This window comes from Aspergillus versicolor (assembly GCF_001890125.1).
Source record: "Aspergillus versicolor CBS 583.65 unplaced genomic scaffold ASPVEscaffold_1, whole genome shotgun sequence".
Classification (NCBI taxonomy): Eukaryota; Fungi; Ascomycota; class Eurotiomycetes; order Eurotiales; family Aspergillaceae; genus Aspergillus; species Aspergillus versicolor.
The window spans coordinates 1,013,913-1,038,696 of NW_024467524.1; the positions used below are offsets into that span (position 1 = coordinate 1,013,913).

Here is a 24,784-nt window from a genome sequence, read left to right on the forward strand (position 1 = left end):
GTTTTGCATGTTTGCATCACCTTCTGTCTGCATGCTCAACCGAGCCAACCATCAACCAGCTACGCTCATCTATTCAAAGAATACCTATATTGCTTTATTCATTTCATTGTATTGTCCTTAAACACCCTAATGACAAAATGTCGTCTCACTCCGGACAAGTACGTTCTCTTTGGCTAAATGGTGGAAAGTAAAGGGAATAAGGAATAAGGAAATAGGTATGAGGAAGGATTATAAAAATGTGTATCAAGTATCCAGGGCTCAAGAGATCGTACATGCAAAGGAATGGAATGTTTCGATCTCCAGGACCACAAATTTCTGGCAATCACTGCTCTTCTGGGATGTGCAAATCTGACGACCAAACGCGGAAATATTAGAAAAAGGTGTTAAAGAGGCCATGAACATAGTACATCATTCTCACCAAGAACCGTGTGTTACCAGAGTGGGCTTTATACAACTCCAGTCAAAGCTTCAACTCGGGTATGGGAGGGTGGAAGGGGAAGGCGAAGGGGGAAAGGTGGATAATCCAGAACCAAGCGGCGAAAGGCAGTGATCAAATCGGGGGAATCGGGGAATGGGTTCATGACTTGGTTGTTCAATAATAGCTACCTGATGCATCCTTGAGCGGCCACGTCACCAACTCAGGGCGATGCATAGCAGCGTAGAGGCGGGTAATCTAGAAGAAATAAGGAATTGAGGCACTGGAAAGGACATGTTAACAATGGTTATTCAACGACGGAGAAAGGGATTACTTACGCTAAGGCAAATGCCGCGGTGACACCGACCAAAGCACGGTTACGGACTCGCTCGCGTTTCAGCTTCTCCTCAAGAACCTTCGCGCGCTTCGTCCGTAATTTCTTGGTCTCATCATCTTCCTCCTCGCTAAGTTCTGCTTCGTCGGCACCACGCTTCTTGGCGGCTGCCGATGATTCCGCGGGTCCCTTAACGGCCTCCTTGACCATTTCCTTGGCCTGTGCGATCATCTCTTGGGTCTCTTCGGCGGAAGGAGCCTCTGGCAGGGAAATAGGCATTTCGACAGAGATGGTGGTCTGAGCCGTTTGAACACCAGTTCCTTCAGAAGCATCGGACTTGATATCAATCTTGACCTTATCTTCCTCGTCCTCCTCTCGAGCAGCGTTTCTCTTCGTCTTCGCTGTGGTCTTCTTTCCCTTAACAGGCGAAACTTCCACCTCTTCCCTAATTTCTTCCACACTGGGCAAGACCTCTCCATTTACTTCACCATCCGCATTTGAAACTGAGTCATCCAGGGCACTCTGGAGCGTCGCATTAGCTTCGTTAGTGGCAGCTGTGGCGGCCTCTTTCTGCGCTTTAGTCTGCCTAGTCTTGCGCGGCGTGCCAGCCTTCTTGCTAGGGGAAGCGGATCGACGGCTTCTCGAACGAGACGAAGGGGCGAGCGCTTCTGGGGCTTGGATTGGTGGCAGATCGAATTTAGGCGGAGGCGTAATCTGCTTCTTTGCGCTAGATGGGCTCTGGATAATATCTGTGGGATCAAGCAGGGCGCGGACCCAGTCGTACATTTTGTATTCCGCCGCCAGCTCAAGTGCTATTTGGAAACCAGTCAGAATAACAAGCAGAAACAGGAAGCATCAACGCAGATTGACTTACCTAGTACTGGGGAAATCCAAACATTTCCGGCGATTTCGTCTTCACTGGTTCCTTCCCGCGCCTTGAGATATTCGCGCTCCGATCGCTCTTCGTCCAGCTTGGCCCAAGGGAAGGCAATTTTAAACATCCCAGTCGCACTTACAAAACCATCTTTGCTCCGTCGCTATAAGCAGGCAAGCATGTCCAGTTAGTATCCTCTTCGCATAGATCCAGGTCACGCGATCCGTATTCACTTACCATCAGAAAATATGTCTCTGGATGTTGTTGGGGAGAGTGTGACGGGAAAATCTCAGACCCCTTCAAATCCTTAGGTAGAGGTGCGCGCAAATGAGCATACTCAAATGGCCCAAGGTTTTCCGGCTTAGTCGCATTTGAGGTGCCAATTTGGGTGGGCTTCACGGCAAGATTGGTCTTTCCCAATCGGCGGCGCGTGAGCAGTTCTTCATCTAATAGGAAAAAGAAAAATCGATAGTCAGTCGCAAGATACTTGAAAACTCTAGTTCAAACCGATGAGGGGCGCGAGTTCTCAACTCGCGTTCCCAATGAGCGACGACTTACAGGCAGGTGCCGCGTCGGGAATGACGAGCGGGTTGTTCTTCTTTGGCAGCGAGCGCACCATGATGAATATCTTGCCTCAACGATGATAAGTGGAAGGCAGACTCGGTAGGAATAGAACGGTCGTTCTGAGGATAGTGGGAAACTGATTGCGACGCCGGGACGTCGGCCACGTTGCAGGCGCGTCTTCGTCCGGAAAACGTTCAAGGTTGGATAAGACGTCACCGACCAAAGCTCCCGAAAGCGCAAGACTAAAATCAGACGCGATCGCTTGAGGTGAGAAAGAAGTATGAGACACGATCGCTCAAATGTGCGACAAACCAAAAGTCGATAAACGACAGGAATTGATAGGAAGGTCGATAAAGTAGGGGAGGAAATTAATGAATAATAATGGGAAATGGATAGACGTTAGCCCTCATCAGGACGGGGCACTCAACTCTGCGCGAAACATTACCATACCTTTCGACCCCTCGTATTATGCTAATACCCCAAAAACGAGCTACGATCGCATTCTCCAATAATAAATTCCCAACCTTCAAGCCCATTCGCCCTATGAGGAGAAGATCGGCGACTACGGACCCATCCCCCGGTATCCGGTTTTACGCAAACATTGTATTTATGCCTTGCCGCCTGACAGAACGGGCAGCCAGCCTTGACCTGTTTCAACCAGAGTCGCTACCGCATTATCCAATATTGAGGGAGAACCGACTATTCGAATTTCTAATATGACATGGTAGGCGAACTTGGAGAGGGCATTATATGCGGTTACTTGTGGCTTCGCCCGCTTCCGTCAACTCAAGATAAAGCATATTTCCTGCATCATGGACAACCACGCGAAAAACGGACATCTTCAAGCACTGAATGAAGGCTTATCTCATGTCAACCTGAAGTGGTTATGCTTTGTGCACTACTACTGCTGCACCGACCATGCACCGACCATGCACCGACCATGCACCATTCGGTCGGAGATGACATGGCAGTTGACAGCTGGCCGACAGTGGTTGACAGCACAGGCGGAGGAGTTCGCGACCAGCGCGTTCGCACCATGGAAAGGAGCTCCCACGCTAACCCAGACCAAGAATGTATCTTTGATGCCTGAGGCCTGCCGCCTCTAACTATATCACTATTTCTCTTCCCCGCCAACAACATTCCATCACGCAGCCGATAAAATGTGTCGCCGTTTTTATCCTGTACTGGACCACGGATTCCAGCTCATCCGCCCACTACTGTCTATTATGACAAGACTTATCATTATCCTCAGAGAGATCTCTCAGCACGCGGTTGAGTCTCGGATCCCTCAGAAAAGACCGCCGTTGTCGAGAAAGCTTCGTGAAAGGCATCCTAGGAGCGTAAAATTGGTAATGTACATTTGATCTCAATCAGCCCAAGTACACAGTAGACCTACAATATTCTAATTCTCAGTCGCATCCCTTGTGGTGTCTTTTATCGTTGTTTGTCGATTTGGGCCGTGGATTATAGGGCATGTAGTAAATATCATCTTAAGACTTGGGAGCATAATGGATTATTGCTGTATGGGCTGGGTATAAAGCTAAAAACGTTCACTGTTAGCTGCAAAAATGATCTAAGATATATATTGAAATATATTTGCTCTTGGGTGTTAACGAACTGTCAACTACTCCATATATATTTCCTGTTTAGCTTAGCTAGCACAGAGCTCGGGCCATGACCCAACTAGCCAGGTTGATTCGAGCAGATCTGTCAAAGAACATCTATAAAGGCAAAGTATAACTAAGGCCCATGACGCCTTCAAATTCAATCTCCAGTTCCAGACTTGCGATGGAGGCGATCGCTCCATAGAAAGGAGCTCGTACACTAGTCCCAAACGGGAATCCCCTCAGTTAGTCGGGTCTGCCTCTCCACCGCTACATCAACAAAGCTTCGTCTTCACCAAAGACATCTTCAGAACCTCCTCTTTCTCTTCTTTCTCTTAAACACAACCCTTGCTATTCAATCACGCCCAGCCATTCTGCTCACATATCCTTACTCCGTTTTTGAGGCGGAAAATTCCTATCTTAACAGCCCTTTTCTACTTTCTTACTTCCTGTTCCCAATTGTCGGTGACACCTACCCCGCCATATCAATTTAAACACTCAGCACAATGGCCGACCACGAAGATGATCTTGCCGCCTCCAAGACTGAGGGATTCAAGCTCGGCGAGAAGAAAACAATTGCCGAATACAACGAACTTGGTACGTGATACTCGCCCTCATCTATGTCCACTTCAACCTGCATCCCCCTCGCGGGGTTCGCCCCTTACCTACTACACCTACAGGCCCAACACATTCCTCAGCTCTCCCCGAACTACTTCCCACCTTCCAATGATAAATATATATACTCTACTCAATTATACGCTCCGCGACTAATAACATTCAAAATAATTAGACAAGCACGATGAATCCCTCAACCGCTGGAAAGCCTCCCTCGGCCTCAACGCCGGCGAACCGATTGGCGACCCCAAAGACCCCAGAACATGCATCATCAAGTCCCTCGCCCTCGAGGTCGAAGGTCGCCCCGACGTCGTGATCGATGTCTCCGCTCAAGGCGCAGTTGACAAGCTGAAGGACCAGCCCTTTAAGATCAAGGAGGCGGCCCACTTCCGCATCAAGGTGACCTTCGAGGTCCACCATGACGTCCTGAGCGGCCTGAAATACATACAGGCTGTCAAGCGCAAGGGTGTCCGTGTTAGCAAGGACGAGGAGATGCTTGTGAGTTTCATACCCTCCCCAGAGCAGCGAGGCTGATATACCGTGCTAACTCGTACCAGGGAAGCTTTGCCCCATGCACCACGGAAAAGCGCTTATACGAGAAGAAGTGTAAGTTTGGACCCGACCGTTTTACATGGGGCTCCTTTATTGTTATCGCCGTCACTAACAGCTTTTGCCGTCTACAGTCCAAGAAGAGGAGGCACCCTCGGGTATGCTCTACCGCGGCCACTACAATGCAGAGTCCAAATTCGTCGATGATGACAATAAGACCCATCTTCACTTCGAGTGGTCTTTTGATATCGCGAAGGACTGGTAATTCTGACAGTTCTCTTGGCGGTAGCGTACATACATATAACGAACAGCATATATTCTTCCCAATCTATGAGCAAGCGTTGAAACAAGTATCTTCTTGGAAATTATCCAGGCTTTGTTGGAGATGAGACGAGTGTCTGTCCCGGGGTCAGGCTGACTGGCAGGGTGATAACTAGGATAGAAACAACCACATCGTGTTTGATTAAGTTGAAGTGGCCCAGTCCCTTATGAAACTAAATACATGCGTCTCTCTTTAATCCACGTACAGACCATACTACCCCTCTATAAATGAATTCGGTTTACCAAACTCCCAAAAAATGTGCCGCTTAAATGAGAAAGCAAGAAAATAACGTAAAACCCACAAAATGGGCCGGAAATATATGACACGGAAAGAGTAAAAAAGGGTATCACAGAAAGTAGTCGATCACAGGGCCCTGGCCGTCCTTGTTTTGTTGCGCCTGCTGCTCCCCGCGGTGGATATCATTTTCAGGTGCCGCATCAAATATATTGAAAAACCTCTCGCCGGTATCGCTAACTTCAAGCACACTGGCCAGATTGCCACATCGGTAGCAGTAATTTGGTGCGCTCCAGACTGTACTTAGCCGGTCATCATAGAGAACCTGGTAACCCTCCTGACAAAGCTGGTGCGCTCGCAGGATATGTGACATGCTATTGACCTCGAGAAATTTCCGAACGACCTGCGCTCCGAAGGTATACCCCGCGCCTCGAGGTGATAGAGAGAACTCATCGCGTTCTGTATCCGGATCTGACCAGACGAGGTCGGCCATAGGGCCCTCGTGTGGGATTTCGCGGAACCGGTCGATGATTTTGATCTGGTCTATTGAATGGATGGAGGGGGAGAGGCCGCCGTGCACGCAGAATATCTGATCATTGATGACCACGCTAAGAGTGAGGAAGTCGAACATATCTGTGAAATAGTGCCAGACGTTGGCATTGCCATATTTCCGAGCGCATTCGGTGTAGAAGCCATAGGACTGGGTGACGCCCCGCGATTCATGGTTGCCGCGGATAAGGTGGACGCGCTGCGGATAGCGGAGTTTGAGGCAGACGAGGAGAGATATTGTTTCGACGCTGAAAAGACCGCGGTCGACATAGTCGCCTGGAGAAAGAACTCGGCTGGTTAGGGTAGTTGCGCGCAGCAGTAGAAGGGGGGGGGGGGGGGTGTTGTACGAACCGAGGAACAAATAATTTGTATTGGGACAAAACCCGCCAATTTTGAAAATCTCAATCATATCAAAGAATTGCCCATGGATATCTCCCACCACCGTGACGGGCGCTGCAATGTGGACCACATTGCTCTCTTTCATCAATAGTTCTTTGGCTTTGGAGCATATCGCCTCGATTACCGAGTCCGCCAGCAGTTCTTTTCTATACAACCTCTCAATACACTCGTCCAGATCGATACTAGCTATCGGAAATATCAGCAACAATACCAAATCCATGGGTCGCGTTGTAGACTTACCCGGTAGGCCAGGCATCGTGAAGAACCGAAACTAAAAGCCACAGACAATGGTACAAGACAATTGAGACGCGGACAGCTGAAGAAACGAGAACCAACACCAATATGCACGTATTATAAAAAGGTATCAAGGTTATGAGCGGAGATATGGAGATTTGGAAACGAATGCGATGGGAGATTGCTGGAGAGAGGGTACGACTGTCTTGAAACTGCCCACAGTAGCTCTCATCATGACCAACGGACTGGAGGAGCGGTGGGGTGAGTAAGCGCCGAGGACGGAACTCGTATCATGCGTGAGGCGAACGTGGAAAATGTGCGGAGGAAAGGACAACGGGTATGTATCTTTATCAATTAAGCTCCGTTGGTGCCTGAGCTTTGGCCATAGTCAGATTCGCGACCAGAGATGCGGAGGCTGAATCGAGGAACCGGAGCTGCATCGCTTAGGTATTATGCCGCCGTCTACCGCCCGCGTGATCGTCAACAACTCTCTACCACAAAGTTGCGAGTGATGGATACAAAATGTCTACATTTTGGTTGTATATAAGATGTAAGTAGCTCTATACTGGAGAATATACATCATTCCAAGGTACCGAGATGTATCAAGCCAGAAGTTGTCGAGAGGCTTGCTCGCGCTCATCCGAGTCGGTGGCTTCTTCCTCGTCGGTTTCGTACTCTTCAGACGACCCCTCTTCATCTTCCTCAGAGTCTGTCACCTCTTCATACTCAGTTTCTTCCTCAGTCTCTTCCTCTGATTCAGATTCAGGCTCGTCAAGCCATTGGTCAAGGGTCTTGCTCTTAGGAACCGATGCTGCCCCCTTCGCGCGACTTGCTTCAGCTTTGCTCGAGGCAGCTGCAAGAGCCTCATGCTCTCTGAGTGCTCTATCAAGTTGCTCACCCGCAGTACCAGCCCCTGCTACTGGCTTGTCGACCTTAACCTCAGATTCACGAAGTTTCGGATCAGGCTCCTGCCCGGCTTCGACCCAGTCTGGTAGATTTTCGTACCCTCGAAGGCCATGGATGCTAACATCCGGCCCCAAGATAAGAGTTGAGGTGCCAATAAGTAAATCCTTTCGTGTCTCGGATGGACTGGCGGTATGTGGAGCCGGTTTCGGAGCAAGAAGAAGCAGATTTGCGATTTGAGTCGACGACGGCGTAGAAAGAAGGGCTTTGTATAGGCGAGCCCTGTCCCGAAGGTCGTAAGACGTATCGTACCTTGCTAGAAGAAGTATGTAGCGCCAGAGAAGAGACATCGTATCTTCTTCCTCAGGCTCATTCTGTTTCTCTTCAGTGCCATTTGGCCCATTCCGCTTTCCGTCGTCAACGTCGTTCCACTCGTTATTAAATTGAGGCTGGGTCTCCGGTTCCCTTTGGGGTTCTTCCTTGGGGGGATTTCGTAAAATGTGATGGAGATAAACTTTAGCTCCCAAAAGAAGGATTTGTTGCTTTACGGTTTCCGACTCGTTCGCGAAATTTTGCACTAAAACGCGTAGGACGTCTGGAGCAAAATTCCTGTCAGGCTCAAGACCGGCATATTCTCCAACCAGCCACACAATAGTTGCTCTCGCATCGGGGTTTGTTGTTAGCCCGAGGTGTTTTACTAATTGAATGACGGTCTGCTCATGCGAACCCGGATCATGTTGAATAAGGTGTCGAATGACAGTCAGGGACTCTGCCACAAGATTGTCATCAAGACTTGTAATTTGATGAAGCAGGATACGTAGACATTTATCAGCTGTGTTGGGATCACCTTGTGCACAGCGACCCAATGCGCGTACGCTCTCGCGCACCAAGTCTGAATCGGCACCCTGGGCAAAATGTTCGAGCTCACTAATGATCACACTTTTGAAATGGTCACCGCAGTGGGGAAAGAGTATCGTTAGGGCTTCGAGCTTGAGGCGCCAGATGTGGGAAGGGTCCCTTGCGTGTACCAGAAAATGTGAGATATATTTTGTGAACGGTTTCGGATATCGTAAAGCGACAACCACAATGTTGTATAGTGCGATTAGCTGCATATCCTGAGGGCTTCGAAGCAGGGCGACCAAGGGACCAACAGCATCAGCAAGATATTCCGTCGGCGCAAGGTAGAGAAAACACCGGGCAACAGCAACAACGACCGCCGCGTTGCGGCTTTGCAAAAGTAATTTGCATGACCGCAGAAACAGTTCGAGGTCTGGATCGAGAATCGGAACCTCATACGTGTCCGTGTTGTCCTGATTAGTACCATTGTCGTTATCATCATCGTAGAACCCTTCTGGCTTTTGTGGGCTCCTTTGCACCTTTCTAGTCTTCAAGGGGAAGCACTTCCGAGCGTAAATAGTCAGGAAACGCATAGTTGCCAACTGACTCCATTCGTCCATATCCACAAGCTTTTTCACTAAACTCCGATAATGCTTATGGATCAGATCGATCCTCTCGGGGCAGACTTCCAAGAATGCAGAGACCGCTGGACCAGCAACAAAGTATTGACTATCACCAAGTAATGTCGATATATAGCCGATAAGCTGCGGTTGGGTGCTGGGATCCAGCCTGTAGCACTTCGGGATAGCAAGCGCAGCCGTTTTCCGAACATGTGGACTCATATCGCCGCAGCCCCGTTTGATCGCTAGAGAGACGATCTGATTGATAACGGGCACTCTAATGCTAGCCATGGTGCGGAGTGCCATGGCTCGTGCCTGAGGGTTCTGGTCCGTGAGGGATTTCTGGATCGCATTGATAGATAAAAGAGCGAGATCGGGCTCGGTCTCCGCATGGTGAACGAGATAAATATAGACCAACTTCTTGACCTCGAGATTCGCACTTTGGACATTTTTCACGACGGCGGAGAAGAAAGGAAGGGAGGGTTCGGAACGGTACATGAGCTATCACAGGTTAGCCACGGTATGGTGTTTCCGGTAGAGACATTCCGCACAGAGATGATCCGTCGCAAACCGTCCAAAACGTCACGGTCACTGCGAGAGTCCAAAAGTTTCTTGATGTGAGAGACACCAATGTCGCGGGAGGATGTGCCAATACCCGTTCCTCGAGACATAGACGCCGACTGGGCTGCTTCGAGAGTGAGCTCTCGAGCTGTTTACACGAAGCGTTAGTCGTGTGCCTTCAAGCGGCCCACCGAAGGGCGTGCCCGATAAACATACCTGTTTCCAGCATCGAAGAGATTCTGGAGATCGTCTCCATTTTGGACCTCGAGCCTCGGCGGAGGCAATGCGTACAGCGCGGCGTGTAGGCAGGTGTTGAACTGGTGATGTGGGGAGTTGGCGGAAGAGGGCCGCGGGCAGTCGGTGACGACTAAAGAAAAGCTCTCGCTTCATTCGACCAGACTGTTGCATCACCCCAAGTACAACTTCACTTTAATCACATCAACAGAAAAACAACACGACAAAGCAACACAAACAAAACTATTGATAATGTGATACTGCGGGAAATTTGGTTTTCGCTAGGAAGTACCAAAACAGCGAAACTGGCGGACGCATGGCGCCTGTGCGGCGCGTCATCAGTGCTCAATGGGCCACTGATTTCCTGCAATATATACTCGATCAGGACCGGAATTCTATCGTACTCGTTGTATGTGCGGAACGAGATTCGTTCCTCGAACAGCTGCTGGCCGCCATACATCTTCAGACACCAACGGCCGCCGGTCATCACCAGTTGCTGGCCAAAACTCTCGGCCTGCTTTCCTCGTCCCGCAACATCAGAACGGTGTTTTGCCCGACATTGGAGCATCTTAGAGCATACGTTTCGACCGGTATCGAAGGGCGCTTACCGGGGGTAGAGAATATACCAGAGTCGCAACCTTTGCTGGCCATTCTAAACCCGTTAAGTTTGCATCTTTCTACTAGGGAATTTTCTGCCCAAGGGCTGTCTAGAACATTTGCCAATGCCGTGGAAGTCTCTTCGAGGGCCAATATGGACATTATGCTGTGTGAATGCAGGGATGCCCTAGACCCAAACAGCACCGAGCTCGGTGAAGCGCAGTGGTACGTCGACGTGCCACTGCTTAGCACCTCTTTACGTACTGGGGCCGAGGGCAGCTACTTGAACGGACGCACTGTGCCCGTCAAACGAATAATACAACGATGGTTCCAATTTATAGATTGAATATTTAAGTTGATCATATCATGGCTTCATGCAAATCGGAACACAAAGATACAAATGACTCCAAAAAAAGATAAGCGTGAGAAGAAAACCCGGGTATCCTCAACTTGTCCCTAACTCCGAGAATAAGTGACCAAAACTGCATGTTATAAACTCTTCTCCATCTCTGTGATGTAAAGTTTGATATGGGACTCGAGCTTGAGATATTCATCATGTGCACTCTGGACCTCGCTTTCGATATTTTCCTTCAAGTCGGCCATCTGCGGATACGTTAGTGTAATCCAAGACGGTATGTTTGATATACGGGGTTACCTTTTTCTCAGTTTGCTCGATCCTGATCCTCCTTCGCTCCATGTCGCGCTGTTTCTCTGCTCGCTCTTCCCGGAGCTCTTTCTGCACCTCCCGAAGCTCCTCCATCCGCTGCTGGGCCACCTCCGCCTTTTCACGTGCGTTGTTTCGTAACGCCTCAATCCTTTCATTCCACCGAGATAGCTGCCGCTGTAGTAGTCCCTCCGTCTGCTCGACTTCCCTGACATTGTTGCCCCTTTCCGAAATAGCTTCCTTATTTCTCAAAGCGCGAAGCTCTTCGTCGTCTTCTTTATGTAGCTCCACAGAAACATCCTCAAGGAGCTTGACACATGCTTGCACGTCATTGCTGACGACTGTGAATGTGTCTGACGAGGTCTGCAACGCCCGGGCTCGTTTCTCCATGGCATCAATCTGGGCCTTCTCCCGTAGAAGGTTGTCCGATAATTCGGTGAGCGTGGCCTGAAGACTTGCGGGGCTTTCCATCACGTATGGCCGCAGCTTATCGACCTCTTGTCGGGTTTTCACCGCTCTCTCCATCTTCTCTTTCAATTTAGTCTGTTGCCTTGCTTTATCGGCCTTGACTCGTTCTAAGGTCTCAGCGACCTGCTCTTGGCTTATGCCCAGCTGCCGTAAGCGAGCTTTGAGTTCATCGTTTCGTCTCATCTTCTCCTTAACCTCCGATTCGTTGGACCTGAGGCTTCGGCGCATATCTTCAAGTCGTTGTTCCATATCCTGGTTCTCCCCGTAGAGAGTATCAATCCGTTGTTTCGTCTTCTCCGTCTTGTTGAAGTGTTCGTCGATAACGGCTGTCTGCGACTCGCGGAATCTGACAAAGTTTATGAGGTATGAGAATATCTTGACGAGGCGATCGTGGGTAGGTTTCGTCAGATCGGTGAACGTAAAGTCATTTACACCGCACTGTGAAGCAAATGCGTCAGAATTCATAATTTTCGGCCAGACAAAGACGATAGTCAAGCATACCTCCAACATCAATCTCCTCACATTAGCAAAGAAACCCATCAAGTTCCGTGTGTCCGTAGGCACAATATCCGGGAAATCACCGCAGACATCATCTGCGGCAGCACGCATCGCCGGCTCGACAGTATCGCGAGTAGTGTTCATAAGAAGCTCTGCAAACCATTCCAGCACCATTTGGACCTGCTGTGGGTTCGGCTTGATCAGATCGGCAGCCGTGAATGGGATGCCGATATCATTAATACAGCCTGCAATTTCTTTATCAGGCTGAGCTTTGATGTCAGCAGGCGGTACAATGGAAAGTCATAATACGGACGTTGAGAACGTACCAGGCGCATCAAAGCGTCGTTTTCATCCTCCTTCTTGCGACCCCGGCCGTGCTGCTGGGAGCCGTGAAATTGTTGACTCATGCGATTGTTGTACGCCATTATAAGCTTCTAGTCTTCGAAATATATTCTATCCCCAAACTAGAGGGGAAAGAAGGAAGCGAAAAAGTGAGGTTGCTGCAGAGAAAATGCGATCGGGCTGATTGTTTACACGGGTGATGCTTGCACAGCAACCTTGGAACAAAAGCGGACTAGCGGCTTTCTGGAGGGGCTGAGATGCAAACAATGCAAATACTCCGCGATGCCTCTTTTTTTGATGACTCTTCATAGCTTCAATCCAAGGCTACGTGACGTTTGCACAAGAAGGAATAGACTTCAGTTAAGAAGGAGCCCTCAATCACCCAGGGCAACTCTAAATTACCGTTAGGCACAATGGCAGCTGCCAACCCCCAAACAACCAACCGCTCTGAGCCATTCGAGTAAGTATTTCGGACCGTTCTGTTCAACATCCTGTGCTGATCGTGTGTTCTTAGCATTGTCGCGACGTATAATGACTTGCTTCATTCGGATCCCGATTTGACGATGCCAATCGCAGCCATCGAAGCTCTAGTCCTCCTCCTAACACACTCCCCTTCATCCACGATATCGGAAACACTCGACCTTCTTGAGAAGTCCACCACGCATTTGAAGAACTCCATCCCTAACCCTATTGGTCTCTCTGCCGGTACCGATTTATTCCAGCGCTATTTGATTACGACACTACAAAGACCAGGACAGCTGGGACCTGCAGGCGATTTCAATGCTATTAGGGCACACCTTCTTTCCAACAGCCGGCTGTTCATTCGACGTGCGAAGGAAAGCCGAGATAAGATTGCTGCCTTCGGAAGGGGCTTCGTTCGTGATGGGAGCACAGTATTGACCAATGGCGGGTCTAGAGTTGTCGCTTCGTTGTTGCAGCAGGCTGCCGACGAAAAGGGTGGACCATCAGCGGTACGATTCAAGGTGATATACGTTCTTTCGTCGCCAAAGGGGGATATCGAGAACCCCACCGCGGAACCGGAGGGGATGGAGACGGTGCGTGCTCTTCGGGCGAAGGGTGTCCCGGTCGCTACTATTCCAGAGTCAGCTGTGGCATACTCACTTGGAAAGGCGGATGTGGTTATTGTGGGCGCGGAGGGTGTCGTGGAGAACGGCGGCATTGTATCACGAATGGGCACCTACCAGATTGGCCTCCTTGCGAAAGCAATGGGGAAACCATTCTATGTTGTTGCCGAAAGCCATAAGTTTGTCCGGGTCTACCCGCTTGGGCAATATGACCTACCGATTGAACAGCACGTTATTGACTACAAGACGCAAGAAGATGTCGATACCGCCAAGCAACAAAAGAGTCCGACGAGCCCATCAGGTACACCGCTAGGTTCGAACTCTGAGTTCGACCCTGAGTTTGTTGATTTCACGCCGCCTCATTTGATTTCTGCCTTGATCACTGACAGCGGTGTGTTAACGCCGAGTGCTGTCAGTGAAGAATTGATCAAAATATGGTTCTAATATCTTTTCTTTTTGATGCACACTCCGAGCGGATAGGATGTCGGCTGGCGCCTGATTAGGTGGTATGCTAAATCAGACATGGTATTGTATGTGTATATGACACTCATCAATCCTAGACGGGAAGCAGCACTCCCCCTTCCGTCAAGCCACTTCCAGTCGTCACATGCAAAATACAGAGAACTCTCGCTCCCACCAAAAAGAGACTACAGGTTTATACTTCTATGATTCCCTCTTGGTTACATATGACCAGTGCCCTTCCGGAGCTTCCAAAAACACTACCGGCTATTTTGGTACTGGTCTGTAGCACCGGCACAACGTACGAGCTACGATTTATGCACCATAAAACATATCGTCCTACTGGCACAATCCATAGAAGGGAACAAAACATGAGAAATATTGCATAGCCTAAGGAAGCCTTAAGTGCAATACTATCACGAAAGATTTCTTTTCACGTATCTCATGTTAGTCATGTCATAGATCTGTCCCGCAAATCTTCATACCCAAGCCGTAATCATTAATCGTAATTCATCAAGTCATCTTTTTCCGTTCATAATAAAGCAATCCGTAATTCCAATCCCGGCATAAAGAGCCCCAGTCGGTCCGTTTATGGGCCAAACCAATAATCCGAGTAGTCGAAGATGCTGGCACATAAATAGTGGCGACATGTTTTCGAAGAACGAGTTTTCCCAGGGCGAGAAGTTATCCCGAATATTCCAGGCGGTTTCCAGGCTAGCGGGCGTGTGCTATTTCGGGAGCCACCGTATTCCGGTCCGTTCCTTTTCCTTTTCCATCAAAACCACGGGGTTCATTCCATATGTAACAGTTGTTCAATCCGCGATCCGCCTGAGAAGCAGACTTTGAGGGTCAAGTAGTTGTGCTTGCATGGAAGCAAATGCATAAAGGAGGAGGTAGCCAAACGCTACGAAAAGCCAGAGGGCGGCCATCTTAGAGTACGTTTGTATGAAATTTAGAGCGAGATAGTATGAATATGACTTGTCTCGAGTTGAGAAGAATAAGAATTTGATATTGGTTCGAGTTGTTTTTGTTTCCCGAAATCAGATACGGTGTTGATATACTCCATCAACACCCGTTCACCGAAAGTGGGAGGGACAGAGATATATGGGATTGATCGGTCACAAGCGTTAGTTAGCCGCTCAGGCTGACAAACGAAATTATCCGCTATTCTCGAATACTGGTCAGATTTGATTTCTTTGATCAGGTAGCAAAAGAAGACCAGAGGGCACCCAAGTGTTCATGCACCTCAGCTGCCAAAGTTTATAGAAGCGGGGTGAGCCGTTAGGTTTGGAGCGCACATGGGAGCGCATCCCTGCTTCCGGTCCAAATTGGAGGAGGTTTTCTTCAAACCACGGCTCCAACGATGATCATCTTCAGGCCGATTGTTCGAAGCGGAATCTTGTCACGCGCGGGGCTTCGACTTTGATGATGCCGTTGGGACGGGAGTGGCAGGTGATCACCGGGTCTGGACTGGGGTCTTCTTGCTTTGTTACGGAGCATACGGATACGCTTGGGGAGTTCTGATCAGGTTGTCGGTGGAATAGCCTTTTTTGTTCGGTCCCCAGAAATGGAGTTGGAGTTATTACTGTCGTTCTTGCTGGGCCCGTTAGACATGTCTCGGGCTGAGAAGGCAATAATACAGCGGTGTGATATAGATCTGGCCGTTGTGACATGTAGGTGACAACAAACGACGACCGAGGAGTTTGTGGTTCTCTGGCCCGATTCCAACCACTTTTTGCATGCAAGCCACCATCGAGGGCCTCATGAGTCTGTTCTTTCTTTGTCCGGGGCGTACACTTTACACGTGATGTCATCCGTCCCCCCTCCATCCGATGACCGATCCTTACGAGACGAAGATGCAGCGGACGAACGCGGCATCTCATCTCGCTCAGTTCGCGAACTCAAGCCGCGATAGTAATTAATCCCCATCGCAGATACGCCTGGACTGTCAACCCGCTGGAGAGGTAACTATACAGCCCGTGTCCACGGACCAATCTCACGCGGGATCATAGCCACCTTTGGGGCGGGCGTATACACGCAAGCAATATCCCGGAGACCCCGCTCGGCTTCGGTCTCATCATTCTCCCCCATTTCACTCAGCTGTGTCGGGGTTCCTCTGGTCTTCAAACTTTTCCCGTGTTTCTTAAGTCACAGAAAGACGTTCAGAAGGCCCCTCGAAGATTTACCCCTCCAGGCTAGACTCTCCTTGCGTGAACCCAGTCCTGACCCCACATTCCACTACACTGCATTTCATTCCAGACGATGGGTGCAGATTCATTGATAGCCACTCTGCATTCCCACCAACCCGAGCTCTATGTCGGATCTCAGCATCACAACCGCCAGAGACAAAAGGACTCGCTCGGTGAGCACGCAACCGAATCCCATACCGATAGTCGCGAGTCCTGGTCTATAAGGGGACTCCTAAGCCGCCGACTAAGCCGGCGATATCGGGTTCTCGAACGAGAGCCAAACAGGCTCAGGAAGCGTTCTTCAACGACCCAATAGACGGTGCGCACGAGATCAAAAGATACCCGACAATCATCCGATTAAACTACATATTTTCCTTACCATATAAATTCTTGTACATCAACTTCTCTATCGTTCAAATCAAACGCTGCCACATGTGGACGTTTCTCTTCCCCAGGTCGGCGCTGGTGTGACACTGCAAGTCCGTGTGGTATTGGTTGTTGGCTTTTTTTTGGACGGCTTTCCATTTATGTTTCTATTCTTACCAACGCAGACCCTTTTCGCGAGTCAGCATTTACAATCGTTGTGAAACAGCGGCTGTATCACTTTAGCCGTTACTATCACTCTCCACATATCTATCCAGATGGTGCAGAATCTTTGGTTCATAGGTGCAATTTTTATCAGTGCAGGTACATTTGGGGGTTGGTCAACATTGTCGTACTTAGCACCCCTCACCTCACCATGATAGACAAGTCATAGACCTTGACTTTATTTACATGAATTATTTACCGAAGGGCCCTATCCGAAGTCCCATAATCTAAGCAGAGTCCAGCGCCACTACCTGTGCCCTGGCAAACTAAACCGGGTGAAGAATCCATGAATGAAACCGTGCGAACAAGAGGGAAAAAAAAGAAAAGAAAAAGAAAAGAAAAAGAAAAAGCACCCCGGGGATGGTGGCAGGCAGATAGCAATGGTTAATAGCTGATCTACTCTGTAGCATTGCAGCGTTGTGCTTGATGTAGGAAGTACTACTTGGTTGTGCAGATGGTATACCAGTCACAAAGCAGCGAGGAGTGACTCCTGCCAACGCAAATCAGACGTGGTGCCCTACAACCGCAGCCCCAAGTCCTTCGCTTCTGCAGGCTCATACCTGGCGAATTAATGGCATTTGAGAAAATAATAAAATGGAATAAAACAAAAATGCTGATGCAATTGGTTACTCATGACTTCAAGGCTTGCCCGAAGAGTTGAAGGGGGCTGCATGCATTAAGTATTGGTGTTCGCTTAGGTGGTAGATGTAATCCTCGTTCGGTAGTAACTATATATCGCCAAACCCACACACAAAGAAGCCCAGCCAGCCAAAGGAAACTAAACCCAAAAGGATCATTATGGACATCTCTTGATATCGTGTAAGATCTGACTTGTATTATTATCAATACTTGCATCTATTTTACCACCAGTCCCATTAATAGTTAGTATGTAGGATTTGGTCGAGGGCATGACCTCGACGCAGCCTTCTTGAGAACCCGAATCTCCCCCACCAATAAATGCAAGATAAAATGACAGTTAGTGCTTTGCATTGAGGAAGGATCTTCGATGGAGGAAGGGTGGGATTGTATTTGTGGGGCTGTCAGCACGCTGATAGCCTGATGCCCTTAGTCGTCTGCAAGAGGTGTGTAAGGAGTAAGGACGGAGTATCTCGTTCGGTCTGCCCCGTAGTTTGAATCCGACGACATGGAGAAAAGCATAGGAACAGCAACCTCAAATAAGGATGATATTAATAGCAAAGGTAAATGATTCAGGGTTCAGCACAATGTCAAACAGAACCTGGCCGTCCTGCTTATTATTAGCTCGCTGAACGCATTTGAATACCGCCTAGATGGAAGGGCGGAAAAATTGGCCTTCCCCGTCTGCGGTGATAGTCAATGCGGTGTACTTCTATGGAGTAGTATGCCCCCATGAAAGCCCATGTCGTACTAGTACGGCGGAGCAGAGTCGTATACTGTAGTCAGCAGTCGGTTTTATCGGTACGTTTTCCCGTCAATACTCTGCTCTTTTCCCCTTCTAGTTCCCACTCTGTAATTCGATGTATCTCCCTCGTGCTGCAATGAGCCTTGAGCTCAGCCGTCCCCGATCGCCCAATCCATCCTGATACGGCGATGAAGTGTGGCTCAGAGTTTTAAGAGGCAAATAATGGAGCCAGTGCGTGAGGCAGTTGACCATACCATGTGATACCAATAGATGGGCGAGATCACAGAAATTGGGCGAATCAGCGCCGGCGGGCTTCGCAAATCTTGTCGGCCAAGTTGCCATGCATGAGGGCCAGGTATTCGTATTACGCACAGCAGTCGATTCAGAGTCGCTTGGCTCGGTTCGATACAGGAGAGCCTTGGGCCCCTAAAGAGATGTTTCTAAGAATGGAGCGAGCAATATGGTGGAGAACGGCAGAGAATCGTCGCCAGTGTATGGCCGGGCGGCCCCTAAGGCAGGTACCGACAATGGGATTCAATTGGGCTTCAACCGGGGGAATGGACGCTGGCGTCTCTGGAGTTGCTCCACCCACGAAGAAATTTGCAAGATCATCATCCAGAGAGGCCTTTGAGATGGAGATTCAGATGAGATTGCCATCTGAGCGATCGCGATTCAGTGTTCAATAGCTGGGAATCGGTCCTGGCTCTTTGAGACATTCGGCCGCCAGGGGCTGCCAGGTAAGACAAAGAAGCCAATGCTGAATGCAGAGATTTGAGACACTGGGCGGATGAGCAACTGAGCGACTCAACAGTTGGAACATTCTGGGCCTGGGTCGTAATTAAACATCCTCCGCCCGGCCCGCTGTCAACGGTGTAACTCGTCCCAAGGACCGCCTGTCCCAAGGACCGCCTGTCCCAAGGACCGCCTGTCCCAAGGACCAGCAAAACAGTGTAAATAATGCAGAGGCCAGTAAGAATAAATAAGAAGCCCCAATAAGAATAATCAGCGTATCCGACCGGCTCGAAGGCGACGAAAGGTCCACCGGCCTGGTCCATCACTCCATGTCCTTGGAGGCCCTCGCAGAAGTTCGACCTCCGTCATCCCTCGTACATCATCACTGGGTCTCGTTTGGGCTCGTTGTTCTTATTTCCCTCGCCTGGCCGTCTTTCCTTCATTTTCCTTCCCCTTTCCTCCCTTTCTTCCCATCCATCCATTCATTTGGCGTCCTTTGATTCCACGGCTCTGTTTGTTTAGTATCCTGTGTTCCTGACGCTTGTAGTCTTGGGAACCTCTCGAAGTCGCCACCCACTACTGCCTCCGCCGTTGACGTACGAGTCAGGCATACATACTCTTTTCGACCGTTTGACTTTGTACCACGACCACCTGCCTCTGGCTAGGCTGACCCCGAGAACTATCGACGATCTCTCTCTTTCTCCGGCCTACATTCTTCACTCTTCACTCACCCTCTTACCTCTGCCTCGCCTCGTCGTTGCCTCCGTGTTTTTGCTGCGGCCTTCTTGGTGGGAAACTCGATCCAAGGCCCTCCACTTAACTCTTTGTTCCTCGACGCTTACCCTCGGCTGTTCGCCGTCAAGCTTTCGTCCGTCATCTGATCGCGTGTCTTACCGTCCTGCCATGAATCCAATTTTCGTGCCGAGTTTGACTATTCGGCAATAGTGGCCCTCTGTGTTAGACTCGCCGGCTGGACAAAAAAAGACATCATGGCGATATGGCCGTTTGGTCGCCGGGGCAAGCGGCATACCGTTCAGGTAGATGCAGATGCCCGCGGGTTCGGCACGACGTCGCAAGCCTCTCGTCACAGCTTTGACGAAGCCAGGCTCGGTAGGAAACCATCTCGCAAGCGATCCAAACGTCATAAGAACCGTTATTCGACGCCCGTCGACGACCCCCCGACCGATCTGAGCCATATTAACACCCCAACAGCCCAGCCTGCCCACTACTTGTCGTCCGGCTTTCAGGGTGCGCGTTACCGACCGGGGAAAGGGAGTGCGTTCCAAGCTTCGTCTGCCCCGATCCCAGAGCCTCAAGCGATATCCCGAAAACCATCTCTTCGCAAAGCAAAGCGCAACAGCTCACCTCCTGCGACATTGAAGAAGAGGCTGAGCAAGCGGAAGATCTATGAGATTGCTCGGGAGCGTGAGATTAAAATGATGGCGTCCATGCCAATCGACATTCCTCGGCGTGCAACGACCCCCTTACCTGGCGACCCGATGCAGATCGATGCTCGTCGGGTATACAGTTCTCAGAGTCGACGTATAGACCGACATCGCTCCGATATAAGCCTTTCAATTCGAGATTCCGCTGCCTCATCGCTCTCCGACTACTCTGATAGCTATACTTTTAAAGTTAACAGCTTTGCCGCTTGGACTCCTCGCCCGGTCATACGATACGTGGAGTCCCCTCGAGCATCGTACCCCAGGAGTCTGAAATCGCCGGAGCCAGCCGATCGGAGGACAAAGTCGCCGTCTGTCGAGGTTTCCGACGAGGATCTGCGCACCAAGCGAAGGATCGATGAGCTGGCCAACGACCTTGATGCGGGTACATTGAGGGAACTAATGGACAGAGATCGCCGACGCCGAGAAAGACAACTGCTGAAGGACCAAGAGAAGCTTGTCCGCAAGCTACAACGCAATGCGCAGGGCGTGCCGAAACTTCAAGCACCGCCCACCGGATCTCCAAAAGTTCATGAGGGCGAAATGAATGGTAGTACTGAGACCCAGCGCGGTCGCTCTAGCCCTCAAACTCAAACTGAATCCCAACCTACGACTCTAGAGACGGAGGCGTTCTTGTCTGGCGAAGCCGACGAAGGTTCCTGGCTGCGGGATACTTCCAGAGACGTTGAAAGGAGTGGCCGCAAATCCCCCGAAAGCACCCATGTTGTTGGTAATATCGATGACAGCTCTATTCGTGAGAAAAAGGCCGCCCAACGCCTCAGCTTTGGTCCATCGCAAGAGATGACAATGTCCCGTAGCACCATCTCGCCCTCACACTCACCGTCTCGACGTGGAGTACACAGCCAGGACTCTTCTCAAGTATATGGCATGACTCGAGAATCCTTGTCCGATATCTCTAAGAACGTCGGCCCTGAGCGGCGCTCATCTGACAACAGCAACGCGCATGTTAACCCGATCACTTCGATCTTCCGCCGCGGTAGCTCTCGTCTGAAGCGCAGCTATCGAGAGCGCTTCCCAGACCGCAGCCCCCCACCGATGAAAAACGTTTCGCACGAATCGTTCTTTAAAGTTCACACGCAAACCCCGACCCCAGCTCCCACTCCCTACGTTCCTCCAAAGGCTTTACTTGGCTCGAGCTCGTTTAAACGCTCTCATTCCAAGTTTACCGAACACTTTGGTGACGAGCCTCTCTCACCACCTGATTCGCGTCTTCAGTCTCCAGATATCCCCGAGAATGAACCTCTGGTCGAAGACCAGGTCCCCGATCTCCAGTCTAAATCTTACTATCCCATTCCTGGAACAGATGACCAGGATGGAGTGAAGAATGGTCGAAATTCGTGGGCCGATAGTATCGAAGATGATACTGATAACCTACCCTTGTCGCAATCCTTGGCATCGGTCGACTCAGAAGGGTCATGGATGTCAGGCCAATTTCTGCGCCGTATTTCACAAAAGCAAGCCAATTCAGGCTGGTCCTCCCGAAACAGAACGGAGGAAGGGCTTGATAAGTCACTAAAGGGCGACGAGAACTCAGGCGGCGCGCAGGTTCAGGTTGGTTTTGGCGCCTTCCCAGTTGAAGCGAGCACCGAAGTCGACAATACTGCCGCCGACAAAGACCTTGTGGCCCCTTCTCAGCAGGGGCCAACGGCCGAAACTTGGCGCCAGGATGTTGCCAAGCGACCCGTACTTGTGGTGAACCCAGCAGTGCGGCCCAAGTCGACCGAAGGTCTCCTCAACAATGTTCAGGCTCTGTCCCCGATCTCAGCAGAGGCGGGAATTAGTCCGATTGAAGAACATGCTGCCGAGATTCTCTCAGCCACTAATGATGACACCGCCGCTAATACTGACGCGCATCCTCGATGATGTTGCTGCGGCTTTTACTCATGAAACTCTCGCCAACTACCCTGCGTTTGAATATTGTATGTTTTACCTTTTGGAGTATATACTCCTCGCCACTCTTTACATTTCCTATGTATAAGTCACTCCTTTTGACCTTTTCCTACGTTTCCTTTGTTCCTAACTACCTTGAAACTTGCATTGCAGTCCAGGTAGCTTTATTGACGGCCTCTTCACGGCGCAAGCCGTACTAATGCTGCTGGTATTACTGGTGGTCTTGCTTTTCTGTTTTTGTGCTCTTTGTTGATACCCCCTTTGGCGAGATTTTGAAGAGTTGTGTGTCACCTCTGGTTTACGGCCGAATGTGTTTTTCTGTGGACTGTTTTTAATAGACTTGCAGCTTCTGCGCTGTTTTCTTGTCATGATACTTCATGCAAGGTACTTGTAATTTAAATATACTGTTGCTAGGATAACATAACTTGGCTATACCATTCGCAATGTTGTTCTAAGAAATACCTCAAAGAGTATTATTCTGTAAAATATTGTAGTTGTGCTTGATAGAGTCCTTCTGCCTGAGGCAACAAAGCCCAGACCACCCCGATTCATAAGCGGCGAAATCACGTCATCCGATGCCGCCGCTTTTACCGAAGCCTCCGAAGTTAGGTCCAAAGACCACGCTTCTTCACAGCTCTCGTGCAGCCAGGCGCAGTCAGCTTTATCAGCGAACTAATTGCCTCATCCACTCATTGTAACACCATCAAAATGGCCTCTCTGCGCTTGACAAATCAGTCCACTGTTCTACGGGCTCTCCGTCCTCGTTGGTAAGCACCTTATAGAACCATCCACTATCTTCACCGTGTCCTTCCCTGCCTGGTGACCTGCAAAGCAACTGCTGGATTAGTCAGTCATTGGAGTGCGGCAACTTGGAACGTCATTTCTCCGGCGGAATTTCGCCCACTATAAATGCGCATTTCTGCCCCTCTTCGGTAGCCCCTCATTTCGAGCTAATCATTCTTGCCATTCATAGTCCTCAACCATCCATCCGTCTCTCTTCTTCTTTCTCCTCAAGAGCTCCTACTCTCGCATCGACTGCCTCGCGTCCCTCTGCACTCCTGCGATCCTCCGCAAACAACAGCTTCACTAGCAACCGACGAGCTTTCTCTACCACCCCTACCGTTCAATTCAAACCTTCACCAGCCAAAATGGGCGGCAGCAACGTTGTTTCTATCACCACGTACGTCGGCCTCAAAACTCTCCAAATTCCAGGAAACCCCATCGCTAACGTATAATGTCTGTCTTTAACAGTAAGGAAGAGTTCAAGGAGAAGATTACCGACTCCAAGGACGCCATTGTTCTAGACTGCTTCGCCGAATGGTGCGGTCCCTGCAAGGCCATCGCTCCCAAGGTCGACGAATTCGCCGCGCAGTACCCCGGCGCCAAGTTCTACAAGTTCGACGTTGACGAGCTGTCCGACGTTGCCGCCGAGCTTGGTGTCCGCGCCATGCCCTCGTTCTATCTCTTCAAGGACGGCCAGGTCGTCGACACCGTTGTTGGTGCCAACCCTCCCGCCCTGGAGGCTGGCATCAAGAAGATCACTGCTTAGAGTCGCGGTGTTCAATCAAAGTGCATAATTTAGTGAATTGAAATTGTCCTCATCTTCTTTATAGTTCGTGCTTTCTACTGCACCCTGTATTTATGGTATTGAAAGAGGTGGATTTCTGGCATAGATGTTTCACTGCATTGTAATCGCATGTCTTTGCTAAGCTAAGCCAAGCCTCTATTGGCCTACGCAGGTATATTCATGTTGAGCCTGTGTTTAATTGGACTCTAGCCAAATTGACATTGAATAGCACTATGTTTGGTAAACCCGTGGCGTTAGCGTCATGTTTTCTAGCAGGGCTAGGCAGGCCTCTCAGCTGCTGCAAAAACAGTACCATCTTAGTCTGAAAAAAAAAAGACGCAAGATAACAGACGGTATATCTTGTCGCCGAGCCAACAACTTAAATCTACTATACACAGAACTTTATAAGACTCACCTGGTAAATGTCTAAAAATAGGCACCAGGGCAAATGCTCATACTTAGACATTCTATTGACCCCTAGTTCTTTCTGAACGGGACTAGCCTTGAAATAAGTCTAGAGTCGGCAAGAAGGGCATAATTGGTACTGGCTTATAGTGGGATGAAGTTTTATGCAAAACATTATTTTCGATATGCAATGCATGGTCCATCGGTCAGCATTGCCGTGCAGGTACAGGTAACCAGTCCGTGTACAAAGTGAGTTAGACTACTTCACCAACCACCAGCATTTTGCGGAACAAACGCCACCACGTTTAAACCGAGAACGCCAACTTTTATTTATTAAGGGACTTCCCTCGACTGTCCCAGTAGATGGGCTACGCTACCACTGAACAGGAATCACACCGGAGGCACGGCAAACGTTGCCGCGCCGATACCCCAAGCCTATCCTCTACCAAACCATGCAGGGATATAGCACAGGCATCTCAGTCCCGTGTGTGATAGTGATAGAACCAACCGGTGAACCCGAGCCGCCTCCAGCCAGACCATGATGGATTTCGGAAGTGCGGACGAAGCTACCAACTTCGGTAATAGTTATGGTTAGAGCCGCGCCTCCT

General features: G+C 49.8%; 9 protein-coding genes across 9 annotated transcripts; 5 read left to right on the plus strand and 4 right to left on the minus strand.

Annotated features, from left to right (window-relative positions):
• Positions 1–257: 257 nt before the first annotated feature.
• Positions 258–2,560, minus strand: ASPVEDRAFT_35495 (KilA-N domain-containing protein). Its single transcript, XM_040811008.1, has 6 exons — positions 2,182–2,560; positions 1,861–2,069; positions 1,624–1,786; positions 754–1,561; positions 419–698; positions 258–348 (listed from the first exon to the last, which is right to left on the minus strand). The coding sequence occupies exons 1-5, from the start codon at positions 2,240–2,242 to the stop codon at positions 674–676; spliced, it is 1,266 nt and encodes a 421-aa protein (XP_040661915.1). The 5' UTR covers positions 2,243–2,560; the 3' UTR covers positions 258–348; positions 419–673.
• A 1,737-nt stretch (positions 2,561–4,297) lies between these two features.
• ASPVEDRAFT_122030 (rho GDP-dissociation inhibitor) lies at positions 4,298–5,220 on the plus strand (the record flags this gene model as incomplete). The annotated part of the gene is made up of 4 exons (XM_040805948.1): positions 4,298–4,388; positions 4,582–4,904; positions 4,964–5,012; positions 5,090–5,220. The coding sequence occupies 4 exons, from the start codon at positions 4,298–4,300 to the stop codon at positions 5,218–5,220; spliced, it is 594 nt and encodes a 197-aa protein (XP_040661916.1).
• A 403-nt stretch (positions 5,221–5,623) lies between these two features.
• On the minus strand, positions 5,624–6,715 carry ASPVEDRAFT_48418 (serine/threonine-protein phosphatase; the record flags this gene model as incomplete). Its single annotated transcript, XM_040814003.1, has 3 exons — positions 5,624–6,336; positions 6,412–6,645; positions 6,700–6,715. 3 exons carry the CDS (start codon positions 6,713–6,715, stop codon positions 5,624–5,626), a joined length of 963 nt encoding a protein of 320 aa, XP_040661917.1.
• A 580-nt stretch (positions 6,716–7,295) lies between these two features.
• Positions 7,296–9,870, minus strand: ASPVEDRAFT_122401 (AP-3 complex subunit beta; the record flags this gene model as incomplete). Its single annotated transcript, XM_040805978.1, has 3 exons — positions 7,296–9,554; positions 9,605–9,762; positions 9,831–9,870. The coding sequence occupies 3 exons, from the start codon at positions 9,868–9,870 to the stop codon at positions 7,296–7,298; spliced, it is 2,457 nt and encodes an 818-aa protein (XP_040661918.1).
• A 161-nt stretch (positions 9,871–10,031) lies between these two features.
• On the plus strand, positions 10,032–11,050 carry ASPVEDRAFT_35503 (uncharacterized protein). The gene has a single exon (XM_040811009.1). It carries the CDS (start codon positions 10,165–10,167, stop codon positions 10,789–10,791), a length of 627 nt encoding a protein of 208 aa, XP_040661919.1. The 5' UTR covers positions 10,032–10,164; the 3' UTR covers positions 10,792–11,050.
• nuf2 (kinetochore-associated Ndc80 complex subunit NUF2) lies at positions 10,914–12,714 on the minus strand. Its single transcript, XM_040809482.1, has 5 exons — positions 12,402–12,714; positions 12,079–12,339; positions 11,288–12,015; positions 11,101–11,220; positions 10,914–11,048 (listed from the first exon to the last, which is right to left on the minus strand). The coding sequence occupies exons 1-5, from the start codon at positions 12,498–12,500 to the stop codon at positions 11,036–11,038; spliced, it is 1,221 nt and encodes a 406-aa protein (XP_040661920.1). The 5' UTR covers positions 12,501–12,714; the 3' UTR covers positions 10,914–11,035.
• Positions 12,715–12,830: 116 nt separating this feature from the next.
• ASPVEDRAFT_77937 (translation initiation factor eIF2B subunit alpha) lies at positions 12,831–13,946 on the plus strand (the record flags this gene model as incomplete). Its single annotated transcript, XM_040816462.1, has 2 exons — positions 12,831–12,877; positions 12,932–13,946. 2 exons carry the CDS (start codon positions 12,831–12,833, stop codon positions 13,944–13,946), a joined length of 1,062 nt encoding a protein of 353 aa, XP_040661921.1.
• A 5,894-nt stretch (positions 13,947–19,840) lies between these two features.
• ASPVEDRAFT_106308 (uncharacterized protein) lies at positions 19,841–22,144 on the plus strand (the record flags this gene model as incomplete). The annotated part of the gene is made up of 1 exon (XM_040805596.1): positions 19,841–22,144. A coding segment is annotated over one exon (2,304 nt), but the record flags the coding sequence as incomplete, so codon positions are not given.
• A 1,179-nt stretch (positions 22,145–23,323) lies between these two features.
• ASPVEDRAFT_35509 (thioredoxin family protein) lies at positions 23,324–24,216 on the plus strand. Its single transcript, XM_040811010.1, has 2 exons — positions 23,324–23,384; positions 23,456–24,216. Exons 1-2 carry the CDS (start codon positions 23,353–23,355, stop codon positions 23,751–23,753), a joined length of 330 nt encoding a protein of 109 aa, XP_040661923.1. The 5' UTR covers positions 23,324–23,352; the 3' UTR covers positions 23,754–24,216.
• The last annotated feature ends 568 nt before the right edge of the window (positions 24,217–24,784 follow it).

What these genes read in the sequence shown, in the direction of transcription:
- ASPVEDRAFT_35495 (XM_040811008.1), bottom strand. Translation starts at nt 2,242, where the DNA reads ATGGTGCGCTCGCTGCCAAAGAAGAACAACCCGCTCGTCATTCCCGAC. An exon ending in CAGAGACATATTTTCTGATG is followed by an intron (nt 1,787 to 1,860) that starts GTAAGTGAATAC and finishes GCCTGCTTATAG; the next exon opens with CGACGGAGCAAAGATGGTTT. An exon ending in TTGGATTTCCCCAGTACTAG is followed by an intron (nt 1,562 to 1,623) that starts GTAAGTCAATCT and finishes GTTTCCAAATAG; the next exon opens with CACTTGAGCTGGCGGCGGAA.
- ASPVEDRAFT_35503 (XM_040811009.1), top strand. Translation starts at nt 10,165, where the DNA reads ATGGCGCCTGTGCGGCGCGTCATCAGTGCTCAATGGGCCACTGATTTC.
- nuf2 (XM_040809482.1), bottom strand. Translation starts at nt 12,500, where the DNA reads ATGGCGTACAACAATCGCATGAGTCAACAATTTCACGGCTCCCAGCAG. An exon ending in ACGACGCTTTGATGCGCCTG is followed by an intron (nt 12,340 to 12,401) that starts GTACGTTCTCAA and finishes ATCAAAGCTCAG; the next exon opens with CCTGATAAAGAAATTGCAGG. An exon ending in CAGACGGAGGGACTACTACA is followed by an intron (nt 11,221 to 11,287) that starts GCGGCAGCTATC and finishes GAAAAGGCGGAG; the next exon opens with GTGGCCCAGCAGCGGATGGA.
- ASPVEDRAFT_35509 (XM_040811010.1), top strand. Translation starts at nt 23,353, where the DNA reads ATGGGCGGCAGCAACGTTGTTTCTATCACCAC. An exon ending in AACGTTGTTTCTATCACCAC is followed by an intron (nt 23,385 to 23,455) that starts GTACGTCGGCCT and finishes TGTCTTTAACAG; the next exon opens with TAAGGAAGAGTTCAAGGAGA.